At 45.8% G+C, this 21788-nt stretch overlaps 1 protein-coding gene across 1 annotated transcript in view; it reads left to right on the top strand.

Annotated features, from left to right (window-relative positions):
* Positions 1 to 15122: 15122 nt before the first annotated feature.
* The window catches only part of LOC143172098 (angiogenic factor with G patch and FHA domains 1-like), a 30131-nt gene continuing 23465 nt past the window's right edge, over positions 15123 to 21788 (top strand). Inside the window, exons 1-5 of the mRNA XM_076361349.1 lie at positions 15123 to 15293; positions 16114 to 16210; positions 16683 to 16888; positions 17730 to 17876; positions 19935 to 20123. Of these exons, the coding sequence (XP_076217464.1) occupies positions 15123 to 15293; positions 16114 to 16210; positions 16683 to 16888; positions 17730 to 17876; positions 19935 to 20123 (810 nt within the window). The remainder of the gene's footprint in view (positions 15294 to 16113; positions 16211 to 16682; positions 16889 to 17729; positions 17877 to 19934; positions 20124 to 21788) is intronic.

Here is a 21788-nt window from a genome sequence, read left to right as displayed (position 1 = left end):
AACGCCTTTGGGGTACCATTGTTCCAGATCCCTATTCCTCCCTTTGTTTCCGCTGCAGCCGCTCCTAAAGCATAGCTATTACCACTGTCATTGGTACCACAAAAATCGCCCGCATCCTGATACTTGTAGTAAGATGCGTGAGAGGTGACATTAGTCCACCCTGTCCAATTTCTTGCCTGGTAGAAGTGGATACCCGTCTGTAGGGGTCCCCCAAATATAAAACATGTCTGAGTCCAATTTTTAGATGTATTTCCAACTCGCATCGACCCTAATAGTTCCAACTCCTGGGGATTCCAGGGTAGCGAGTGATTTAATCCTTTTATCAAGTTAGCACTACAGTTGCTAGTTGCAGTCACATTAGTACAACTGCCAGTACTGAACCTGGCAAAGTCACCTTCCTTATATCCAGGCATACCTAACAAACAAGTCCTAAACGGCTCAGTTGCTGAGGCGAGGGAAAGGCAAAACGCGGGCTGCCCTGTTTTATTTGCCCAGGTTACCCACATATTTTCCCTTGGGTTAATGCGATGTATAGTTGCTGACCCTGGGATTATTAAGATTAGCCCAATTACGATCACATCTGCCTGGCTCAACATTTTCTCTTCTAGGCGAATTGCCTTTCTTTTTTTGGTTTGGTTTTTTTTTATTTTTTTTATTTTTTTTTAAATATTTTTTTATTTTTTTTTTTTTTTTATACAAACAATAATCAATTTGGCAGTTTCGTGAACTGTATTTCGTGTCCAGTGGTTATTAATATTCTATACAGCACTATTTCTTTCAGATAGCAAGTTTCAGATCACCTTTGTGCGCGCGTGCACCGGGCATACCACTTCTTATCACAATGGTAACACTGACACAATATTCACGGTACACACCGTAGGCACTCTTTGGTTTTGTTTTTTTTGTTGTTGTTGGTTTTTTTTTTTTTCCTCTTTTTTTTTTTCTTTTCTCGCTCTTTTTTTTTTTTTTTTTTTTTTTTTTTTCCCCCCCCCCACGTATCGCCCCCCACAAGCAATCGACAAAATGACTATACGCTTCAGTGGCACCTTGCTGTACAGAACTAAAGGATGGAGTGGATGAACCGGGTAAGGCTAAAAAGGCATCTAGCACCAGTTTGGCAGACAACTGCAACAAAGCAATAGGAAAAACCAACTGAGCATTAATATCATTAAACCTTCCCGTCCCCGTTATCATTTCCGCGGTAATCCCATAGAGGGGATCCCCCTGCGTTTGATGCTGTGCCGCAGCACTTGCCGCCCGCCGTGACCATTCCGACCCCCACAACAAATACTGCGTAGGTGACAATAAAAGCCGCATAAGGTTTTGGCAGTCAGCAGGGCACATCAGGTCAGCCGAAAAAATCCAGATTACAATTTGACGTGAAGCTTCTGATTTTATCCCATACTGGGACACAGTGTTTTTTGCTTGCTGTAGGATTTTCCAATCGTGAGGTGCCCACTTATTGCCGTTATTCTCTTGCAGCACAGGAAAAGCACTCGCCCCCAAGCTGGATACCGCTTGCCACTGCCCGTCCAGCATAGCGTCTCTAGCCACTTCGCTCCAGCGTCTGGGCTGCACCGTCGCTGGTGGCCCAGGGAGGCAAGGGGGTAGGGATTCCCCTGATGCCCCGGACAGGTGCTCCATCCCTCCCCTCTGGGCTGTAATTGTTAAGTCCTGTAACTGTTGCACCACCTTCTTCAGGAGCTCATTAGTCTCAGCCATACTCTGTTCTTTGCTGTCACCCTGTGGCGGAGTAGACGCACCTGAAGAGACTCCTAGAGGCGGGGCTGTTGGCCACGGAGGGGTTAACGGAACCAGCCGCTCCTCCTCTCCGCGTCGTCGCTCTTCTGCGACCGCCTCAGGTGAAAGAGGGGCCCCGTTACCGCTAGTTTCTGCATCTTTGCAGTCCGTAAGCGGAGGGTACGTTTCAAGCAGTTCAGAAGCGCCGTCACCCCCCAGAACACTATACTTGGCTTCCAAGGCAGTTCGTTTGGGGGTACCCGACATACCTCGGACTGCAGACGGCCCAAAGAACCGAAACAGTCCAGATGTTGTATTCTTCGGTCTATCAGGCAAGGGTTCTGGGGCTAGCATTTGAGTGGCTGCACAAGCCACCTTTCTTTCAGCTTTCATGGCTTTTAAAGTCTCTGACACAGACCTCCATAGTTCCCGCACTGTTTTAATCTCTTTCTTTGACTTTTCATCCCCCGTGATAGTCTGCTCCCCCACAGTATTGCCAAGCTCTCGCCACTCAAGGTCAGAAAAAATAGTTTGACTGTCCTTAAAATGTCCCCAACGTTGTCCTAATCAACGTACATAATTGTTTTACCGTTGTCTCGATCCCTCTCTTGGAGAGGATGCTTACGAGCAACACAGCTGCCGCCTCTGTTTCCATGATAGCGGTCGCTCACTGGGAGGCAGTTGGCCAGACTGCTCCGTTATCTTATCCCCCTCCGATCATCGGGATAGTACAACTCCCAGCCGCTTTTCTCCCGCTCCCCTTCTCTCGCTGCTCTTACCGCAGTCTCGAAGATATGCGCCGAACCATCCTCTGCTACCAGATGTCGGAGTTTCCCTTTGTTCAGTGTCGACGACGGAGCGGGAGTTGCGATTCCGGAGTAATGACAGATCTCAATATGAGTATGGTCATTCTCTTTTATTTACACTTATAACAGGGCTTATATAGTTAACTGCTATGGACACGCGCTACCTGCAGCTTGCAGATAGGTTACAGCCTTGTGTTCACGCGCATCTATACTCTAGCAGATTGGCCCGTTCTTTCTGATCATGCGAAATGCCTTCATGGTCTTTATCTTGTTTTTCTCCTTTCAACTGCACATTCCTTTCTCCGTTATTTACTGCTTAAGTGCCTTGTCATGCCAGGTGGTGCAGTGTTTGCTCATTAAAAATCAAACTCAGGAATGTCCGTTAGTGAGACTCCCATTCCCACACCCCAGGGCTCAGTATTGGGGCCAGTTCTGTTCAATATCTTTATCAATGATCTGGACAAGGGGATCAAGTGCACCCTCAGTAAGTTTGCAGACGACACCAAGTTGGGCGGGAGTGTTGATCTGCTCGAGGGTAGGAAGGCTCTGCAGAGGGACCTGGACAGGCTGGATCGATGGGCCGAGGCCAATTATATGAGGTTTAACAAGGCTAAATGCTGGGTCCTGCACTTGGGTCACAACAACCCCATGCAACTCTATAAGCTTGGGGAAGAGTGGCTGGAAAGCTGCCTGTCGGAAAAGGACCTGGGGGTGTTGGTCGACAGCCAGCTGAATATGAGCCGGCAGTGTGCCCAGGCGGCCAAGAAGGCCAATGGCATCCTGGCCTGTATCAGAAATAGTGTGGCCAGCAGGACTAGGGAAGTGATCTTCTAAGTAGCCGTCCTGGTTTCAGCAGGGATAGAGTTAATTTCCTTCCTAGTAGCTGGTACAGTGCTGTGTTTTGGATTTAGGATGAGAATAATGTTGATAACACACTGATGTTTTAGTTGTTGCTAGGTAGTGCTTACACTAGTCAAGGACTTTTCAGCTTCCCATGCTCTACCGACTGAGAAGGCTGGAGGTGTGCAAGAAGCTGGGAGGGGGGCACAGCCAGGACAGCTGACCCAAACTGGCCAAAGGGATATTCCATACCATGTGATGTCATGCTCAGTACATAAACTGGGGAAAGCTGGCTGGGGGGGCCGCTGCTCGGGGACTGACTGGGCATCGGTCAGCGGGTGGTGAGCAATTGCATTGTGCATCATTTGCTTTGTATATTCTTCTTTTTATTATTTTATTTCAGTTATTAAACTGTTTTTATCTCAACCCACGAGTTTTCTCACTTCTACTCTTCCGACTCTCTCCCCCATCCCGCTGGGGCTGGGGAGAGTGAGTGAGTGGCTGTGTGGTGCTCAGTTACCAGCTGAGGTTAAACCACGAAAGTAGCAAGTGATAGGACGAGAGGAAACTGCCTTAAGTTGTGCCAGGGGAAGTTTAGATTGGATATTATGAAAAATTTCTTCACTGAAAGGGTTGTCAAGCATTGGAACAGGCTGCCCAGGGAAGTGGTTGAGTCACCATCCCTGGAGGTATTTAAAAGACATGTAGATGTGGCACTTAAGGACATGGTTTAATGGTGGACTTGGCAGTGTTAGGTTTACAGTTGTACTCGATGATCTTAAAGGTCTTTTCCAACCTAAATGATTCTATGATGCTACACATAAAGTGACAGATACTGCAGACAAGCAAGCTGCACCTGCACGAGTGAACAGAACGTGTGGAGGGACAGAAAGCTGAGCAAAGCAGCCGAGCTGCGAGGGAGCAGCGGGAGGTCCACACTTCATTGGCAAAGGCAGATTGTACAAGACGTGCAGTGGCAGACAGGAAGAGAGGACCAAGCAGGTCCATTTTTAGAACTCACTGTAGAAGAAGATGAAAAGGCCTTAATAATTTGCTACTGTAGGACTGTGGTTTGACCCGACCACGAAGACTGTGATAGCAAAGATGGCTTCAAGCACCACTCCACCTTGTTCATCTCCTTGTGCTGCCCCTCAGTGTGGGGACTGACGGCACGGACTCTGGCAGGCAGCAACCAAAGACCCTTTATTATGGTTTAAGCTTTCCTTTTATACAAACCCAAGTGTTCACGCGCTATCATCAGCTTACTGATAGGGTACAGCCTTTTGATCACGCGTCTCTACACACAAGCACATAGGCTATTCTTCTATAAACACAGCAGTTCTCTGACCTTTAACTATTGCTTCATTTTCCTTCGGTACTTTCCCACTTCCTCCTTTGCGATCTTCTTACTTGTTATTCTCCTCTCAAGGACACAAGGCTCGGTCGTCAAGGTCAAACGTCGAGCTGCCTATCCCCTCAACTCCCCCTTTTTGTTTTACAACAAAGACTGCCGAAACCGACCTTTTGACTATCTTCTGTATACATTGCAACAAACATGGTAAACTAAAATGCATATAAACATTACTACGCATATCCCTCCTAGTTTGGTTAGTCCTTTTAACCAGCCGCTTAAACTCCATCCCCCGAACAATTTGTCTAGCCAGTTCCAGGGGTCCTCCATCCTTAACTTCTGCACTCCTTCCTTCAATTGCTGAATACTGCAGTAAATCGATTCTGAATGGTCAGATAGATTCATGCAACACATTCCCTCCAACTCTTCACAACCATGTCCTTGCGCTAAAAGCAAAAAATCTATTGCTGCTCTATTTTGTAAAGTAGCATGTCGTATAGAATCTACATCCATTAGTAATCCTGTTAGTGCTTCAGAGGTTGCGTTTGATTGTTTCGCTAGCCAACATCCTAATTTATTTAATGTGACCAAACCCTTTGCCACCGCGGCACCCGGGGCCAAAATTGCAACCGCAGCTATAGTGTCTGGGTCCCATAGGTCGACAGAATCATCACACTGTGAATTATAGGCATGTGCTCCGCACTTACTGTGCGTCTTGGGAGCGCCCCTTCTGTGGTCTAAGATCATAGATGTATTTGGCATTAGTAGAGTTAATCTTCCCAACGAACACGGCCCACCTTTAATATGAGAGGGAATGCCAGGCCAGGCCCGGTCTCCACATATTAAAAAGACCCCCCTGGGTAACCCTATAGGCGCATTCGACGATCTAGATATATTGCTGCTTGTGTGGTTACACCACAGTGATTCATTTTTATAGATTCCCAGGGTAGCGTTAACTGACCAGGCATGGGAAACATTGGCCCCTGAATAATTGAAATACAAACACCAATCCATTTTTGTGGACCCCAATAGCTCGAGTTCCTGAGGTTCTATTGGCAAGTGATTAAGATGTGGTAGGCATCCATCCCAATTGTCAGTGGCATGTCATCCCCCCCCACAGGCCTCCTTGAAAGGACTAGTCAGGCCCAAGTCCCAATTATCTAAAGGAAGCCCCACTAGGCAGGTGGAAAAGGGGTTGCCGGGGGAGGATATCGAGAGGCAGATGGAATCCTGTCCCATCTGATTGGCCAGAGTCACCCAAACGTTTTCTTTCGGCTGTGAGGGTACCCACAACGCAGCAACCGCACACAGCGATGCTAGCCACAAGATGCCCGCTCACAATGGCCCCATGGCTTACGTCTTCCTGCTGCTCCTTTTCCACCCATATCGCTTGTTACACTGTCGTTTGGTACTCTCCCAATCTACTTCCCACACCGTCCACAGCTGGGGGACACAATGTGATCTCTCACACACTAGCTGTAGAATCTGTGGTTCGGCGCTCCTGGTGGTGTTCCCTTTACACCTTGCGCACTTTCCTGCCCGGAATTGAGAGTGACAATACCAGTTTCCTTCACAACTATTGCATTTGCACAAAGTCCATGCGTGATGTGTTGATCCGGGACACTGGAGGCAGGGAATCCCCGTCGCTTCTCGATTATTCAGTTGCCGGCTCTCCGCCGCCTGATGTTCCCAGTCCACACGGCCAATGGCAACTCACTTGGTCCCCTATATACCCCGGCACGGCCTGGCCCACTAGGTGGCTCCCCGAATATCGAATGAGATACTTTGCGTAGTTCCCAATAGTCTACTTTAAACCATTGATGCATCTGTGGGCTCCTTCTTCAGGTACGGTCGAATGCAGCAGGCGGGTACCCATCGAGGTCCACGATCTGTGGAAACACAAGCATATCTTCTCCCCCATGTTATAAGATCATAAGGACCCTCCCATTGGCTATTTTCCAGTGACTTGACCCACACCGGAGCCCTTTCCCCTACCGGAGAAGCCGAGTTATAAGATGCAAAATGTCGCGCTATTACCGTGTTAGGGCTGTCAACAGCTGTCCTGTCTTCCCTTATTGTAAGATGATTTAACACATATACTGCTTTATGGAGGGGGGCTTGCGGTGATTCCCCTAGCATTCCCCCTTTTTGTTTTTGTAGCAGCTGCTTGAGAGTGAGATGAGGCCACTCAGCGATGCCCTGGCTCCAAGGGGAATAGGGGATACCAGTGATATGTCGAATGCCCCGCTGTGCTAAAAAGGCCTGCGTTTTTGCGCTTATGTACCCGGGCCCATTGTCCGTTTTGATCTGGTGTGGAACCCCTAGAGCAGCAAAGGCCCCTTTCCAGTGCCGTAAAATATCTTTGCTTTTTTCTCCGGTCTCTGCGGTCGCCCATAGAGCTCCGGAGAACGTATCAATGGAAACATGCACATACTTTTGTTTGCCAAATTCCCCAATATGAGTAACATCGGATTGCCAAATCTGTAGGGCCTTTTCTCCTCGGGGATTCACCCCCGTTTGGGGTATGGGAGCTAAGCGCTGACAGTCAGGGCACATCTGTACGATACTTCGTGCCGTGTCCCAAGTCAACCCAAATTGTCGACGCAGCATTCGGGCAGATTGATGGAAAAACTCGTGTGACAATCGGGCTTGTGTAGAAATGTCTGGTACAGGGACTGTCCATGTGGGGGCAGCGAGACGATCGGCTCGCGCATTCCCTTCTGATATAAAAGCCGGGAGAGAGGTATGGCTTCTCATATGGAGCACATAATACGGGTTCACGCAGCGACTCAATAAGTCCCATAACTGTTTAAACATTAAAAACACTGGTTCGCTGTCAACTTCCTTGAGCCAAGCCTTTTCCAAGCGCCTGACAATGTTGGCGACGTACTGAGAATCAGTAACCAAATTTAATGGCATCTCCCATTGGCGAAAGACCTGAATTACTGTGTATATTTCCACCAGCTGAGGACTTCCTACAACATGGTGAACTTGGTATTTCCATTCCCCCCTATCGCACCACACTATTACTGCCTTGCCTGTTCGTCCTGATCCATTGGTGAATAAGGTGGGTCCTTCGACAGGTACCTCCTTACTCAGCGATTCAGGAATTATTCTAATTCCCTCGTTAAAGGAGAATAGTTTGTGGGATGGATAGTGAACTAGAATTTGTCCCTTAAAGTTTTCCAGCGCTATCTGTAGTTCTAGGCTATTAGCCTCACACCAATTAAGGTGGTCTTTAGTCAGTGGGAGATAAGTGGTTTTGAGCTCTGTTCCCATCAATTCCAAACATTGTGCACGTCCCTTTCACACAAGCATTGAAAACGTTTCTACCTGCGTCACTATCATTTTTGGTGCTTGATGCGGCAGAAATACCCACTCGATGGCTAAGGGGTCCTGGGTACCCTTGCTGTCCCATTGGCCTAAGAGGCCCACTGCTTGTCGGGACTGATTCAGGACATACAAGTTAACTCCCAATCCTTCAATTACGCGTTGTGCTTGCCTTTCGGTAAGCGCCTGTGATATTTTTTGTAGCGCTTGTTTGGCCTCTGTCGTTAATTCTCGTGGAGATGTCAACTCAGGATCACCCTTTAACAACTTGAACAGTGGGGTTAACATGTCATTATCTATTCCTAGTAATGGGCGTACCCAACTGATAGTCCCTACTAGTTTTTGCAAGTCATTCAGTGTTTTAATGTTAGATTGCAAGGTTATGGGTTGGGGCTGTATCGTATGTTCTAAAATCTTCCACCCCAAGTACTTCCACGGGGCTTGCACTTGCACCTTTTCAGGAGCTATTTGCAAGCCATATTTCTTTAACCCCTGCAACATATCTTTCATAACTGTGGCCAGTTCCTTTGGGTCCCGTCCGGTGATCAAAATGTTGTCCATGTAATGATAACAAATCAGGTCCGGATATTTGTCTCTTATAGGTGATAGCACACATGCAACATATATTTGACATATCGTGGGACTGTTTTTCATGCCCTGAGGTAACACCATCCAATGATATCGCAACCTAGGCCCTTGATGGTTTACAACTGGTAGAGAGAAGGCAAATCTGGGAGCATCTTCCAGCGCTAAGGGAATCGTAAAAAAACAGTCCTTCAAATCGATGATCACAATGTCCCATTGACGAGGTATCAATGTTGGTGAAGGCATTCCTGGTTGTAATGCCCCCATATCTTGAATTACGGCATTTACTTGCCGTAAATCATGTAGAAGTCTCCATTTACCACTTTTCTTTTTTATAACAAACACTGGAGTGTTCATGGGGCTGGTAGTGGGAACCAGGTGTCCTTGACTCACTTGCTCGTCCACTAATGTTCACAACGCGTCGGCCTTTTCCTGTGATAGGGGCCACTGATCCACCCACACTGGCTGATCGGTGAGCCATGTGAGTCGAACGGTGGGCCGAGCATCAGTGACCCCCTCTAAAAATGTTGATGTGGATCAGCAGTTCCAATCACTATTCCCCAAGTGCTCAAGACATCTCATCCCCACAGGTTTAATGGCACAGGAACTACAAAAGGTCGGACAGTTGCAACCTGCCCTTCCGGGCTTACAATCTGTATTAGTTTAGCACTCTGCCTGGACACCGACAGGCCTCCAATTCCCACTATCCCTGTGTCAACCAGAACGGTCTCCCATGATGCAGGCCACTTGGCAGTACTGATGATAGTAACGTCCGCCCCCGTATCTATCATTCCCTTCACTACCAAATGTTCCGGTTCACCTCCCTTATTTTTTAGCGTGCACATCAAAGTAGGCTGTTCCTTGCCGAGCGGTTGAGCCCAAAAGATGCTGGGTTCCCCGGTCGAGCCAAAACCACCACTCTCCCGGGGAACTAGCTCTCAGTTTCGCACCATGCTCATAAAAGGGACCAATTGCGTGATCCTGCTTCCGGCTGGAATAAACACTGGAGGAGACGGGGTCCATAGCAACGCTTGCACCTGTCCCGTATAGTCAGAGTCGATAACTCCAGGTAAAACAAACAAACCCTGCATAGTAGCACTGGACTTTCCCAACAATAGGGCACTTAGCCCTTGGCCAAGGGGGCCCCTCACATTGAGGGGCACCCTATGTACAGTCTGGTCGTTTATTGAGAGGCTGGCAGCTGTGGAGACATCCACTCCAGCACTCCCGAGGGTTCTGGCCTTGAGGTGATCCAGGCCTGCTGAGACGACGGCCCCATGGGGCTTTGGGGTGGCATTTGTATCGGGGCGTGCTCCCGCCTCGCGCTCAACCTCCCGTTTCCTGACAGGGGTCGGCCGCTGAGATCATACTTTGATCGGCATTGATTAGCATAATGCCTCCCCTTGCGGCAGCGCGGGCAAAACCCAGGGGGCTGCTGAATCCCTTCCGATCCTCCCTTTTGCGCGGGGTTCTCAGGACATTGATGCTTAAAATGTCCCAATTTTCCACAGCAGAAACACGCCTTATTGCTGGTACACAGGGCAGTGACTAGGGAGGCTGCGAAGACCTCATTTTTATGTGCAATTGAACCCACACGGTTGCATGCGTCTATCATATCTACTATGGTGGGATTTTGCAACGTCTGCAGAACTCTTACAGTCCTCGTTGGCATTTTCTATAGCCAATTTCATAAGCAACGCCTCTTTGGCTTCAGGATTTTGTACTTGTTTCTGAATAGCTTCCTGGAGCTTGTTGATAAAATCCATATATGATTCGTTGCTTCCTTGCTTAATGTTGGTGAAAGACTTTACGGGTCGTCCCGTATCAGGGACCTTTGACATCGCCTGAAATGCGAGGTCCGCTGATTGTCTCAAAATTTCAGGCGCCAGCCGTGCCTGCAGTTGCGGCGTGCTGACAGGGGCCTCCCCCATTAACTGGGCAATCCCCACGCCTGCCAACAGATCTCCCAGATTCCTATTTAAGTTGTTTAACGACTCTAGCTCACACAACTCTCTCCAGTGCACTTGCCAGAGCACCTTTTGCGTAGGGGAGAATATCAAATCAGCTAAAGATTTTGTATCAAAAGGTGCCAATAGATGTCCCTTCAATACATTTTGCAGCAGATTCTGTGTAAATGGGGCCCCCAGCCCATACTGCATAATTGTCCTTCGTAACTCCTTAACAAGGTCCCACTGTAAAGGCTGCCATCGATTGGGTCCTTGATCACTATAACAGGGTACGCCACACAGGCAGAGGCACCTAGACTCCCTTCTGCCAAAGCTTGTTGTCGTACAGCCTGCCAATGAGCGGCCAGGTCATAACCAGGGAGATCCTCTCCCTGGCGGAACGACTGCTCCCGTGGCTGTATGGGCCACGAGGAGGAGCTGTCTGATACCCGCAAGTCTGCAAGCGCAGCAGCCAGGGGATCTTTCTCCCCAGCCACTCCCCCATCATTTGCTGGAATGGATGGGGTGGCTGGGCAAGCCGGGCCCGGGGGAGCCGGGACCGGCGGGTCAGGGGCAGTCGCCGCCGCCACCGCTTGATGGGCGGCGCGGTCAGTCTTTAACTGCTTTAGCGAATCCGCTATCAGCCGCCACGTAGTCAGCAGGTTTTTTGCTGCCTCCTCCCCCTTCGTCGCCGCGGCCCATAACAAATCCCTGGCTTTATCCCAAGTCTCTACCTGAAAGGCTGTTGCTGAGTCCGGTGGAGTCCCTTTTCTTTTTAGCCATGTAAGCAACAGGCGGAGGGTATAGTCATCATACTTAATCCCACGCTTCTCTAATAGCTTCTTAAAAATACATAGTATAGACTCCTCCTTCATTAGTTGCGATCCCATTCTTAAGTTCCCAGCTGCTCACCTGCTCCTGGCGAGGTGATTTTTGTGTCAACTACAGCTCTCCTTGAGACGCCTGAGTCTCCCGCTGTCTGTTATTCGTTCAGCTGGGCTCCCCACCGGTGCTTAGCATCTGCATTCAGGTCCCTGTTCGGGCGCCACCTCAGGAGAAGCAGGAACCTGGAAACAGCCACAGATGCGGACAACAACCTCCACTGGGGTAGGGGGAATGAGGAAGCAGGAAGAGCAACCCTGGAGCCATGCATGGTGGGCTGGCACATCTCCCTGCAGTTCTTGGTTGTTCCTGCATGGCATCAGCCTGGGGAAAGAGCAGGCAGCGTTACAGCTCTGTGTCTTCACCCTTCCTACCCCTCCAGGCCCTCCCCACAGGCTTTGGGTTCCTGCATTTTGCTCGTGCAGCATTCACAGTGGCATTTTCTTTCATGCAGATTTGGGCTTGTGATAACTGTGTGGGGAAGAGAGCTCTCCTGGACATCTTGCCCTTAGCCAAACAGCCTGTGTTTCAGCAGCCTTGCTGTCCATGCCTCCTACAAGCCATTTCACCTTCCTTCCACTATCCCCTGCCCTTTGGTGGCAAACATCCCTGTAACTGAAGTCCTCCCCTCCCTTTAATACAAAAGGTGCAGGAACCAGGCATCTGTTTTTCTCTTTAGCTGGATTGGGATGCCACCTATACTTGCAAGTGTAACTACCCCATCCCAGAAGACCAAGGAGGATGGACAGGGGCAGCTGTGACAGCAGCTCATCAGACCATATCAAGAGCCCACCGAGAACATGGGCAGCAAAGGGGCAGGCTTAGAGGCACTGATCAGCCAGACTTTAGCTTTGTCATGAGATCAAACAAGAGCAGGGCTAAGACCTTATACCTGTGGCTGAACCATTCACCAAGAGGTCTGTCTGGCCAGTTGTGGTGACAGCTGCCACCTCTTCCTCCTTCAAACTTAACACCACTGCACATGGATGCAAATTACACCCTGCATATCCCGTTCCTCCACCTGGTCTGCTGCTATTCCCTTCTGCTGCTTCCTGACAGCAGGGCACGGTGGAACAACAGCTTGTGGTAACAGCCAAGGCATTCCAACACATTTCCCCCAGCTGGCAGGGATATACATTTCCTCCACTCCCTCAGTCTTCATCTGCTGCAAACCTTTAGGAACACACAGTGTTTTAAGTGCTGGCATCATTTTTCATCCTCTTTTCTCTCTGCTTAAACTTTATAATCCATTATTTTTTACAATGAAATATATAACTTGCAGATCAAAGGCCTGTGATTAGGACAATCTTTTAATAAGATAGTGCAATTCTCTGCACTGAATACAATTTAATACAAGAGAGTGGATGAAATCTCTGCTCTTTCAGAAAGTATCTTCCTCCAACTCAGCTCTCTTGTTTATTTATACGCATTAAGTGAAGCCATCCGTATACAAAAAGAAGAATTACCTGAAATGAAACAGTTTTTGATACAGACAATATACTAATTCTCAGCTGGTAAGACATACCTTTCTGATGAGAAACTATGGAGGAGCAAAACTGAGCTCTGAAACTGTGATTTTGGTTTTCACATCTCTTGGGACCTACAGTCCATACCAGAGCATTACCCTCTCTTACAAAAAAATGCTTTAAAGCAGACAAACTACATATATGTTTTGCCCATTTCCTTTCAGTTAGGATATGAATAGATGCAGATTTGCCTGTTGCCTGCTCATGTAGGCCACTCTGGATTTCAAGCATTTGGTTCTGGCAGTTTCTGGTCAGAATGGTACTTAATGAGCTGTGCATGACCCAATTGCCTTTGCAGTAAAAAGTAGTGTTCATGCTAAAATAACACTGCAACAACACTGTAGTTTTCTCTTGCATGTCTTTAGGCTTATTATTTATTGGAAATGAGTCATTTTAACCACTTGCAAGAAGCAGTAAAGATACCTTTATTCACCACCTCAGCTTCTAACTCACAGACTGAAAGTGTTGTATTATCTGCTCTCCACAAGAGCTACATAAGATTCAAGCTTGCTGGTGTTGAGTGAGGTCTAACCTGAAAGCTATTGTAGTCCCATGTTGCTACCAAGCTTTAGTAAGTAATGGCATAAGGCCAAACTAAAAACATTTCAGAAGTTCCTAGATAGATTGCAGTGGCAAAAATAATCACTATTTTGATGCCAAGACAAGAGTTTGACAGGCAATAAGCCACCCCTTTGTATTCAGCAGCCAAAAAGCAGACCACAGAAGCATGGCTACAACTTTGTGGCCTGCATCGTTACGCACTGCAAACTTTAAAGCCCTCATCCCTTTGGAGACTCTTTCAGCACAGCAAGAACTAGCAGTCAATGAAAGGCCAAAACAAACAAAAAAGTTATGCCTTGTGTATACATGAAATGTATACATCAAGTAGTCAGGTGAACACTTCCTCTAAAGGTGGTACATTATTCAGGACATACCTGCTAGGAGGACTGGGTATCCACATATGTAATACATTCACTATTGTCAGGTCTAAAAACTATTAAGCTATGACCTACCACAACGTACTTGTTTCTGGAACAAGACACAAAAGTGACAAAGGATACTTTTACTGTTTGTTAACAGCTGAGAAGCATTGTGCTCATCAGCAGCAAAGCCCAGTTAAGAAACAGAAGCCTGTGAGGTAAAGATTTGAATGTTATCATATTGAGATGGGCTGTGGGGAAAAAAACCCAAGAATCCTCTATAGCTGCCTCTAGAAATCTCAGTAACAGAAATTTATACAGGAGTGCAAAACTGCAATTCTCTGCACAGATTTAACACAGCAGCCTTGAATGCCACTCAGACCACTATAATTGCAATACTCTCCACACACTGCAATTTCTAGCCAGGACATGAAGCAGTTTGCCACAGTATAGACTGAGAAATCTCAACACACACCCCCCCCCCAAACCAAACAAAACCCCCAAGACCACAAACAAAAAATATGCTGTACTTTTGTAGAATAGTATACATGCTAGAATTACATTTCACTCTATCACACATTACAGGTGAAACCTTGGAGTACCCCAACAGCAACAAGCTCTCCCTGGCAGGACCAAGTGCAGATACTGGGTTGAGACCATTAACAGATTTCAAGCACTTCCAGCCCCGAGACTGCCCTGTACAGGCCCAGAGCATAACACCCCGGTTCTCTTTAGCAGTTTCCGGGCATCCCTCAGCTTACTCTCCGACTCTGCTTCTCTACCACATTAACACTTCTCCCTCAACAATTTACAACTCTTCGAGAGTTTCGCTCCCACAGCTGGTTTTATCGGACGTGGGCCCTGGCCCGCCCCAGCGCGTCGCCTGGCAACCGCAAGCTGGGGCCAGGTGCATGCGCACTCCCCTCATGGATGTCACTTCTCCCGGTCTCTTCCGGGTTGCGCCGCGTTCCCGCCCCGCGGGCAGGTCCTCGCGCGACGCGGGGAAGCTTTTCCTGCAGCGGCGCCGCTGGGTGAAGCTCGTGTGTGCACGGTGGGGGCTGCGCAACTCCGTCGCCGCTGTTGCTGCCCTCGCGCACGGCCGGGGCGCCATGACTGGGGCCGGCGGGCGGGGCCGCAGTCGCCGCTTTGTCCCATGTGCCGGGTGACGACCGGCGGGCGCTGAGGAACGGGCGGGCATGGCCTCCCCGCCCGGCGGCGAGCAGCGGGCTCTGCGGGAGCGGGTGGCGGCGCTGGAGGCGGACCTGGGCGCCTGCCGCGGGCAGCTGGAGCGGGCGCAGCGCCGGCTGCGCCGCACCGAGCGCCTCTACCGCGAGGCGCGGGAGGGCAGCGAGGCGTTGAGTAAACGGGTAGGCCCCCGCCCCGGGAACCGGCGCCCCCGCCCCTCTCTTCTCCGGGCCGGGCGGCACCCGGCCCCAGCCCTGTCAGGCATCCCTGCTACCGTCGCCCCCCGATCCGGTACCCCTCGGCCCCTCCCACCTAGAGCTTGCCGAGTTCCCCCGCCGTGCCCCCTCCACCTGAGGCTGAGCTTGTGGATCCCGTGCCTCCCGGAGCCCGCCAGGCTCTCCAGGCCTGCGGGACTTCAGGGACTGGAGAAAGTGCTACTGCTACTGGCTCTAGTTTGCTTTCCTGAGTCAACGTTTAACGTTTGGCTCTAGCAGCTTGGCTTGACAGGTGGTGGTGGGGAGAATGATAATGTCTTCTCAGCTGCAAAGTTGCCTTCGCAGTCAGAAGGAAAAATGACGTTTAGCAGAAGGAAAGAAGCTTAATAAAAGAAGTGAGGTAAAGGAAGAGTGGAAGAACTGTCCCACAGATGCTTATGGCAAAATAGGGAAGTTTCGTAAATGCCACAGTTCATCACCACGGAACAGTGGTTATTGTTTGAAATTCAACTTTTCAGGTTGGGTATCTTAAAAATAACCTTGGTTAAGTTTTTCTTTTTCCTCCCAAGTGCTTGCCTTTATACCCTTTGTGAGCAGAAATTATGTTTTTCATTATGACAACCATTCACGTAGAAAATTGTCTCCTGCAAAATAAAGATTGATTGAAATAGTTACAATGCAATTATGTTTTGTCTGAACTATAGAATGTAAAATAGGATGGTATTCTTTTCTGACATAGGCTGCATAATGCAGCTTTGTGTTCTGTAACATGCTGTTTTTCTTTCAGGTTGAAGAGCTCACTAAGGAAATCCATAGTGGGAAGGAGAAAGATAAGTCTAGTGTAGAAGTACAGACAGAGGACTATGCTGCATGGTCACAAGCAGGTAGAGAGCATGGTGATTGCTTGAACAGGCATCTAGAACAGTGATGTTAACTGGTATCTTATTCTGAATCTTTTTTAATATAAAATACACTTCAAGTCCGTATCCTTAGCTGCATTAAACTCAGTAACGTGACATTGTCTTTTGGACCATTTCCTATATTTCAAGCCATTCCTTTTAGAACAGGATAAAATGTAGCATGGACTGTAGCAGAATTCCTGCCATAGTAATCTGATACATAGTAATCTCATACATTACACGCGTGTTTTACCAAGTTTTAAGGTACATTAAAACAAGACATAATTTGTTCAGTAAGAGTAGAATAAATTCAAAGTGGAGGCACTACCTAATAATTGATTCTTGTTAGGCTACTTATATGCATAAATTTCCAGTTTAAGATTTGGGATCCTTAAACGGCATTGTATAAAATATTACTTTGCTAATTTATGCAACTTCAACTTTTTTTTCCTTGCAGATTATTACTATTATGAAAATTATTACAATCACACTGATACTCAAGATTGTGCATCTGAACTACCAGTGCAGCACAATCATGGGACTGAAGGCACTGAGCATAATTCCACAGAGGAATTGCAGACAGGTGCTAATATTCCTTTAAGGATGGATATCACTGAAGTTGCTGAAGGTGGAGAAGAGGAAAATTTCATCCAGAATTCACAGGTTATAGAACTGTTTGGGGTTTTACCAATTTTGAAGTCAATACTCTATTAATATTTCATTTCATTTAAAAGATGTGCTTTTGGTCTTGATGTCATTGTATGAAATGATTTTTTTTTTGTGATGGTCTGGTGCTGATGATAGCAGACAAACATCCTTGTGCTTTGAAACTAGTTCTTTTTGTAGTAGGTTCTGAGTGTAACATAGTCCTAGATTTGTTGTTTTGGGTTTTTTTGTTGTTTGTTTGTTTTTTTTTTTAAAAAAGCGTGTACCTTCTAAAACATATGTCCAACATAGGCTGGAAGCACTGAAAGCATGGCATTTTTTTATCAACAGAATGTTTAATATGGCTGTGTACTTTTTTTTTCTTTTTTCCCCTCCATTGATATAACATATAAGGAGAAGAAAGTTGTTGGGGTGTTTTTATTTGTTTATTTTGTTGTGGGTTTTTTTTTCCCTGCTATCTAGCCTTCTCTTAGATCATCTCACTCGCTTAACTGGTTTTGTGCCTTAGCATCTAGCAACTGAAGTGGAACAGAGAGCAGAAATCTATTTTAGGAATGTACTGAAAGACATTCACTGTGTATTTTTGACATGAACCACTTTTGAATAAAGGTTGGGGGAAAATGAAAGGCACAGGATGAAATCTTGGTCCCACTGAAATCAGTGGGAGTTTATCAGTAAATTACAGCTAGATTTTTGCCACCTTGTCTAATAGTGCTCTATGGACTTGGATTATTTCAAGAACTAATTTGTTTTATTTAAAATAGGGCATTGTAAAATGCCAAAGAACCAAGGAGGTTAAGTTTTCTTCTAAAAATAATTTCTTACTTTCTGGTCTCAGGAAGCAGAAGATACTTCAGTACCAGAGGGTTCTTTGGTGGAGAGCTTGAGAACTGCTGCAGAAGCTGCTGTTTCACAAACTGGATTTATTTACGATGAAAATACAGGATTGTATTATGACCATAGCACTGGACTCTACTATAATTCGGTAAGCATCATTTTCAAAACCCTTGGCATTTTTTCTCTATTGCAAAAATTTAAGTAGTAAAAGTTGATGTGAGCAGAGAACTAAGATCTAAGCTGATTTTGATTTGAAAAACATGTTACTGAAGACTAATAGTAATGGAAGTTTGTTAATTAGTTATTGAGTTATTTCAGCCAAATTAAAAATATCAGGCTGAGAAATAAATTTAGATTTTCATTCAGTTCTTTTTGGTGTCTCCTGGATCTTTAACTTGCTTGGCGTTATAGAAATTTTATACTCTAAAGCTGCTCTGTAACTCTTTCAAAATTCAAAGCTTAAACTAAAAGATGACTTGTTCAGAACAGGACAGATTGCTGAACCTGAGTCAGTGGCTTCTCCACAGTGAAAAGTGTGTTGAGAGAAAATACAAGAAATAGGTAATTTAGATGAGTACTGCTACCAACTAGTTTGATGTTACAGGAAAGAAAATACTTCTTTAAAAAAAAGATGTCAGTGGATCAAAATTCCATAATGGTTAATTTCTGCTATATGTTTTTCATAAGAGAGCTGTTGGGGGGTTTCTTTTTGTCCTATGAGATATGTGTATACGTACATGCATATATAGATAGATATATACACTGTTACAAATCATAGTGGAATTACTGTGCTGAAAACAGAGGTTTTGTTTGCAGCATTACATTTAACTCAATTTAAAAAAAAAAGTGCATGTGGTGCACAAAACTACTTGTTTTGTGTTCAGGGATGCTTCTGGACTTAAACTCTTAAATGATACCATTGCTTTTGAAATAGTTTGTAGATATAGTTAGATATGTAAATGTTTGTTTAGGGCTATAGATTACAGTTTATGATACAATTACACAAAAGAATAAAGTATATTTTCTTGTTCAGTAAGTGTTCTGAATTACAGGAAATGTTCTTGTATTGGGTTTACGTGGCAAGGTTTTAGTAGTGGGGCAGGGGGGCTGCAGGGGTGGCGTTAGTGAAAAGAGGTCAGAGGCTGCCTAGATATAGCCAGCTCCACAGCAATTCCACTGCAGGACACAGCTGAGCCCATCAGAGAAGCTGGTGGTGCCTCTCTGAAAGAATGTTTAAGAAAGGGCAAAATGCTGCACAGCGGAGTGTGTGTGGTAGGAGGGAGTGTGAGAAACAACCCTGTGAACACCAAGGTCGAAGAAGGAGGGGGAGGAGGTCCTCCAAGCACCAGAGCAGGCAATTCCCCACAGCGTGAGGAAAAGGACCATGGTGGAACAGGCAATTCCCTGCAGCCCATGGAAGAGGACCATGCCAGAGCAAATATCCACACTGCAGTCTGTGGAGGACCCCACACTGGAGCAGATGCACTGGAGCAGACCCCACACACAGCTCATTAAGGAGCTGTGGCCTGTGGAGAGCCCACGCTGGAGCAGGTTCTCCTGGCAGGAGCTGTGGCCCATGGAGGACCCATGCCAGAGCAGATTTATCCTGAAGGACTGCAGCCCGTGGAGAGGACCCATGCTGGAGCAGTTCTTGAAGGACTGCATCCCATAGGAAGGACCCATGCTGGGGCAGGGGAAAAGTGTGAGGAGGAAGGAGCAGCAGAGAGGAACTGTTATGAACTGACTGCAACCCCCCGTTCCCCCTGCGCTGCTCAGGCAGGGGGAAGAGAGGTAGAGGAGTTGGGAATGAAGGAGTGAAATTGAGCTTGGGGAAAAGGGTAGGGAGAGGCGTTTTAGTTTTTGTCTTTGTTTCTCACCTTCCAACTCTTTTAACTGGTGATGACTTTAATTTTCACCAAGTTGAATCTGCTTTGCCCATGATGGTAATTGGTAAGTGATCTCCCTGTCTTTATCTTGACCCGTGAGCTTTTCATTTTATTTTCTCCCCCCCCCATCCCGTTGAGGAGGAGGAGTGAGAGAGCAGCTGGGTGGGGGTCTGGCAGCCAGCCAGGGTCAACCCACCACAGTTCTTTAGTACATTTGAGTATTTTTTTTTTAAATGGTATGTGGTTCTTTAACTGGGTGTGTTTTTTGAACAATGTATTTATCGAAGTAATGATAGCATTGTTCTTTGTTTCTTATAAAGGAAAATCAACTGTATTATGATCCAGCAACTGGAATTTATTACTACTGTGATGTGGAAAGTGGCCGATACCAGTTTCATTCACGAGTGGATCTGCAGTCTTATCAGGCCTCTGGTACTCAGCACGCCAAGGATAAAAAAGGGAAAAAGAAGAAAAGAGAACCAGAGTGGATGACTGCAAATGAGTATAAGGTAACTTTAGAACTGATAGATAGGAAATGCAAAACCTGTTTGGTTTTTTTTTTTCATGATGCAACTTATGGGTTGTGGGGTTTGTTTTTTATTTAGAGGATGTATGCTTATTTTCTGAAGGATTCAAACATCTTTAAACTATATACAGCAGGTTGCTAAGATGTAGTTAGTGTTAAAATAACTTTTCCATTGAGTGATTAAGGATGAAACCTTAAACTTGGATTCCCTCACTTTTTCAGTTTTATTTTATTACAATACAACTGTATAGGTCTCTAAATTTGAGTGTTAGTGAAGCGCTCTGATTAGCAAGCACACTGGAATGAATTTAGGCTACTGTGTGGACTGGATTTACATCAGAAATTGTGTTACCTCAGTGTCTTGGTTTTGGGTTTTGTTGGTTGTTTTTTTGTTTTTTGGTTTTTTTTTTTTTAATTCACATGATGAATCTAAAAATGAAGGAAGGTTTTGAAAACTCACACATACACACACCACCCCTTCTCTGTGACTCTGTATTCCAAAGTTCATTCCATTGACATTTTACTGTATCTCTACCATCATTTGGGATTGATGAAATGTCTGTGAAGTTCTAATTCTTTGCATATTATGCTCTTCTATTGATATTTTATTCGGTCAATACATTTTTGTTGTCCATAGTGTGTGAATAAGCTGTACATATTAATAAATGCCCATTGTAATTAACTTGTATTTTAAGCTATAAAAAACATAACTTCCTTTCTGTTGTTTTCCGATTGCTAAGAAAGCATACCGTATAGTACATAGTGAGTGCCTTGAAGTGTTACTTCCTCCTAAACACTGGAAGTTCTATTGTAACATAACTATTAAACCTCAAGAAGCATTTTCTTAATGAACACTATTACTGACATTGAATCAAATTCGTATGGTCCTATTCTGCAAATTTATTTTATTACTTAAGATTTAATTGAATATTGATTCCTTTAGTTTGCAGTGCTCCTTAGTTTGCATTTTTTAAAGTTATTGCTTTAACCGTTGCGTAATTTCATTATATAGGCCTCAGCCAAACTGATTGGTTGAAATCTGAAATAATTGTGTTAGTATACAAGTACTCTTACCTAATAGTTACATAGCATTGATACAGAGTTGAAAAATTTTGTATCAGGAGTGAGGTCTTCTGAAAGATTTAAAAATGGAAACTGTTTACATTAAGAACCAGTGAAGGTAGGTTAGATGGATAGGGGTAGTTGATTGATTACGGATTTTGTACATAAATTGTGGCTAATATGGGAATTTCTACTCTTTGAGAAAATGTCACGTGAACCATTCCATTTTGAAAGCTTGAGGTGGATACTTAGCAACACTAAGTATAATGATCCTTTAGACTTAAGAGAGGGGAGCTAATGCAGTTGAGGCTAGGCGTTTACCAGCATCCAAGTTCTGGGCATGCTGTGTGCAACTACTGAATTAGCATTCTGCCATTCTCAAAAGGCATTGTTAATACAGAATTTTATTCATCATGTGTCAGGAAAGCAACATGGAAAACTTGTAGGAATGAGCATTTATCATATAGTGCAATTAATAAATCTCTTAACAGTTCACAACAGAACTAAATTTACATATCGACCTAAATCTACAAGTGTATTTATAAAAGTTCTGTGGCATATATAGCTCTGACCTAGCAAATAATTT

This window comes from Aptenodytes patagonicus, chromosome W (assembly GCF_965638725.1).
Source record: "Aptenodytes patagonicus chromosome W, bAptPat1.pri.cur, whole genome shotgun sequence".
Classification (NCBI taxonomy): Eukaryota; Metazoa; Chordata; class Aves; order Sphenisciformes; family Spheniscidae; genus Aptenodytes; species Aptenodytes patagonicus.
The sequence above is the reverse complement of the archived record's forward strand: the minus strand, read 5'-3'. Positions and strand labels throughout refer to the sequence as shown.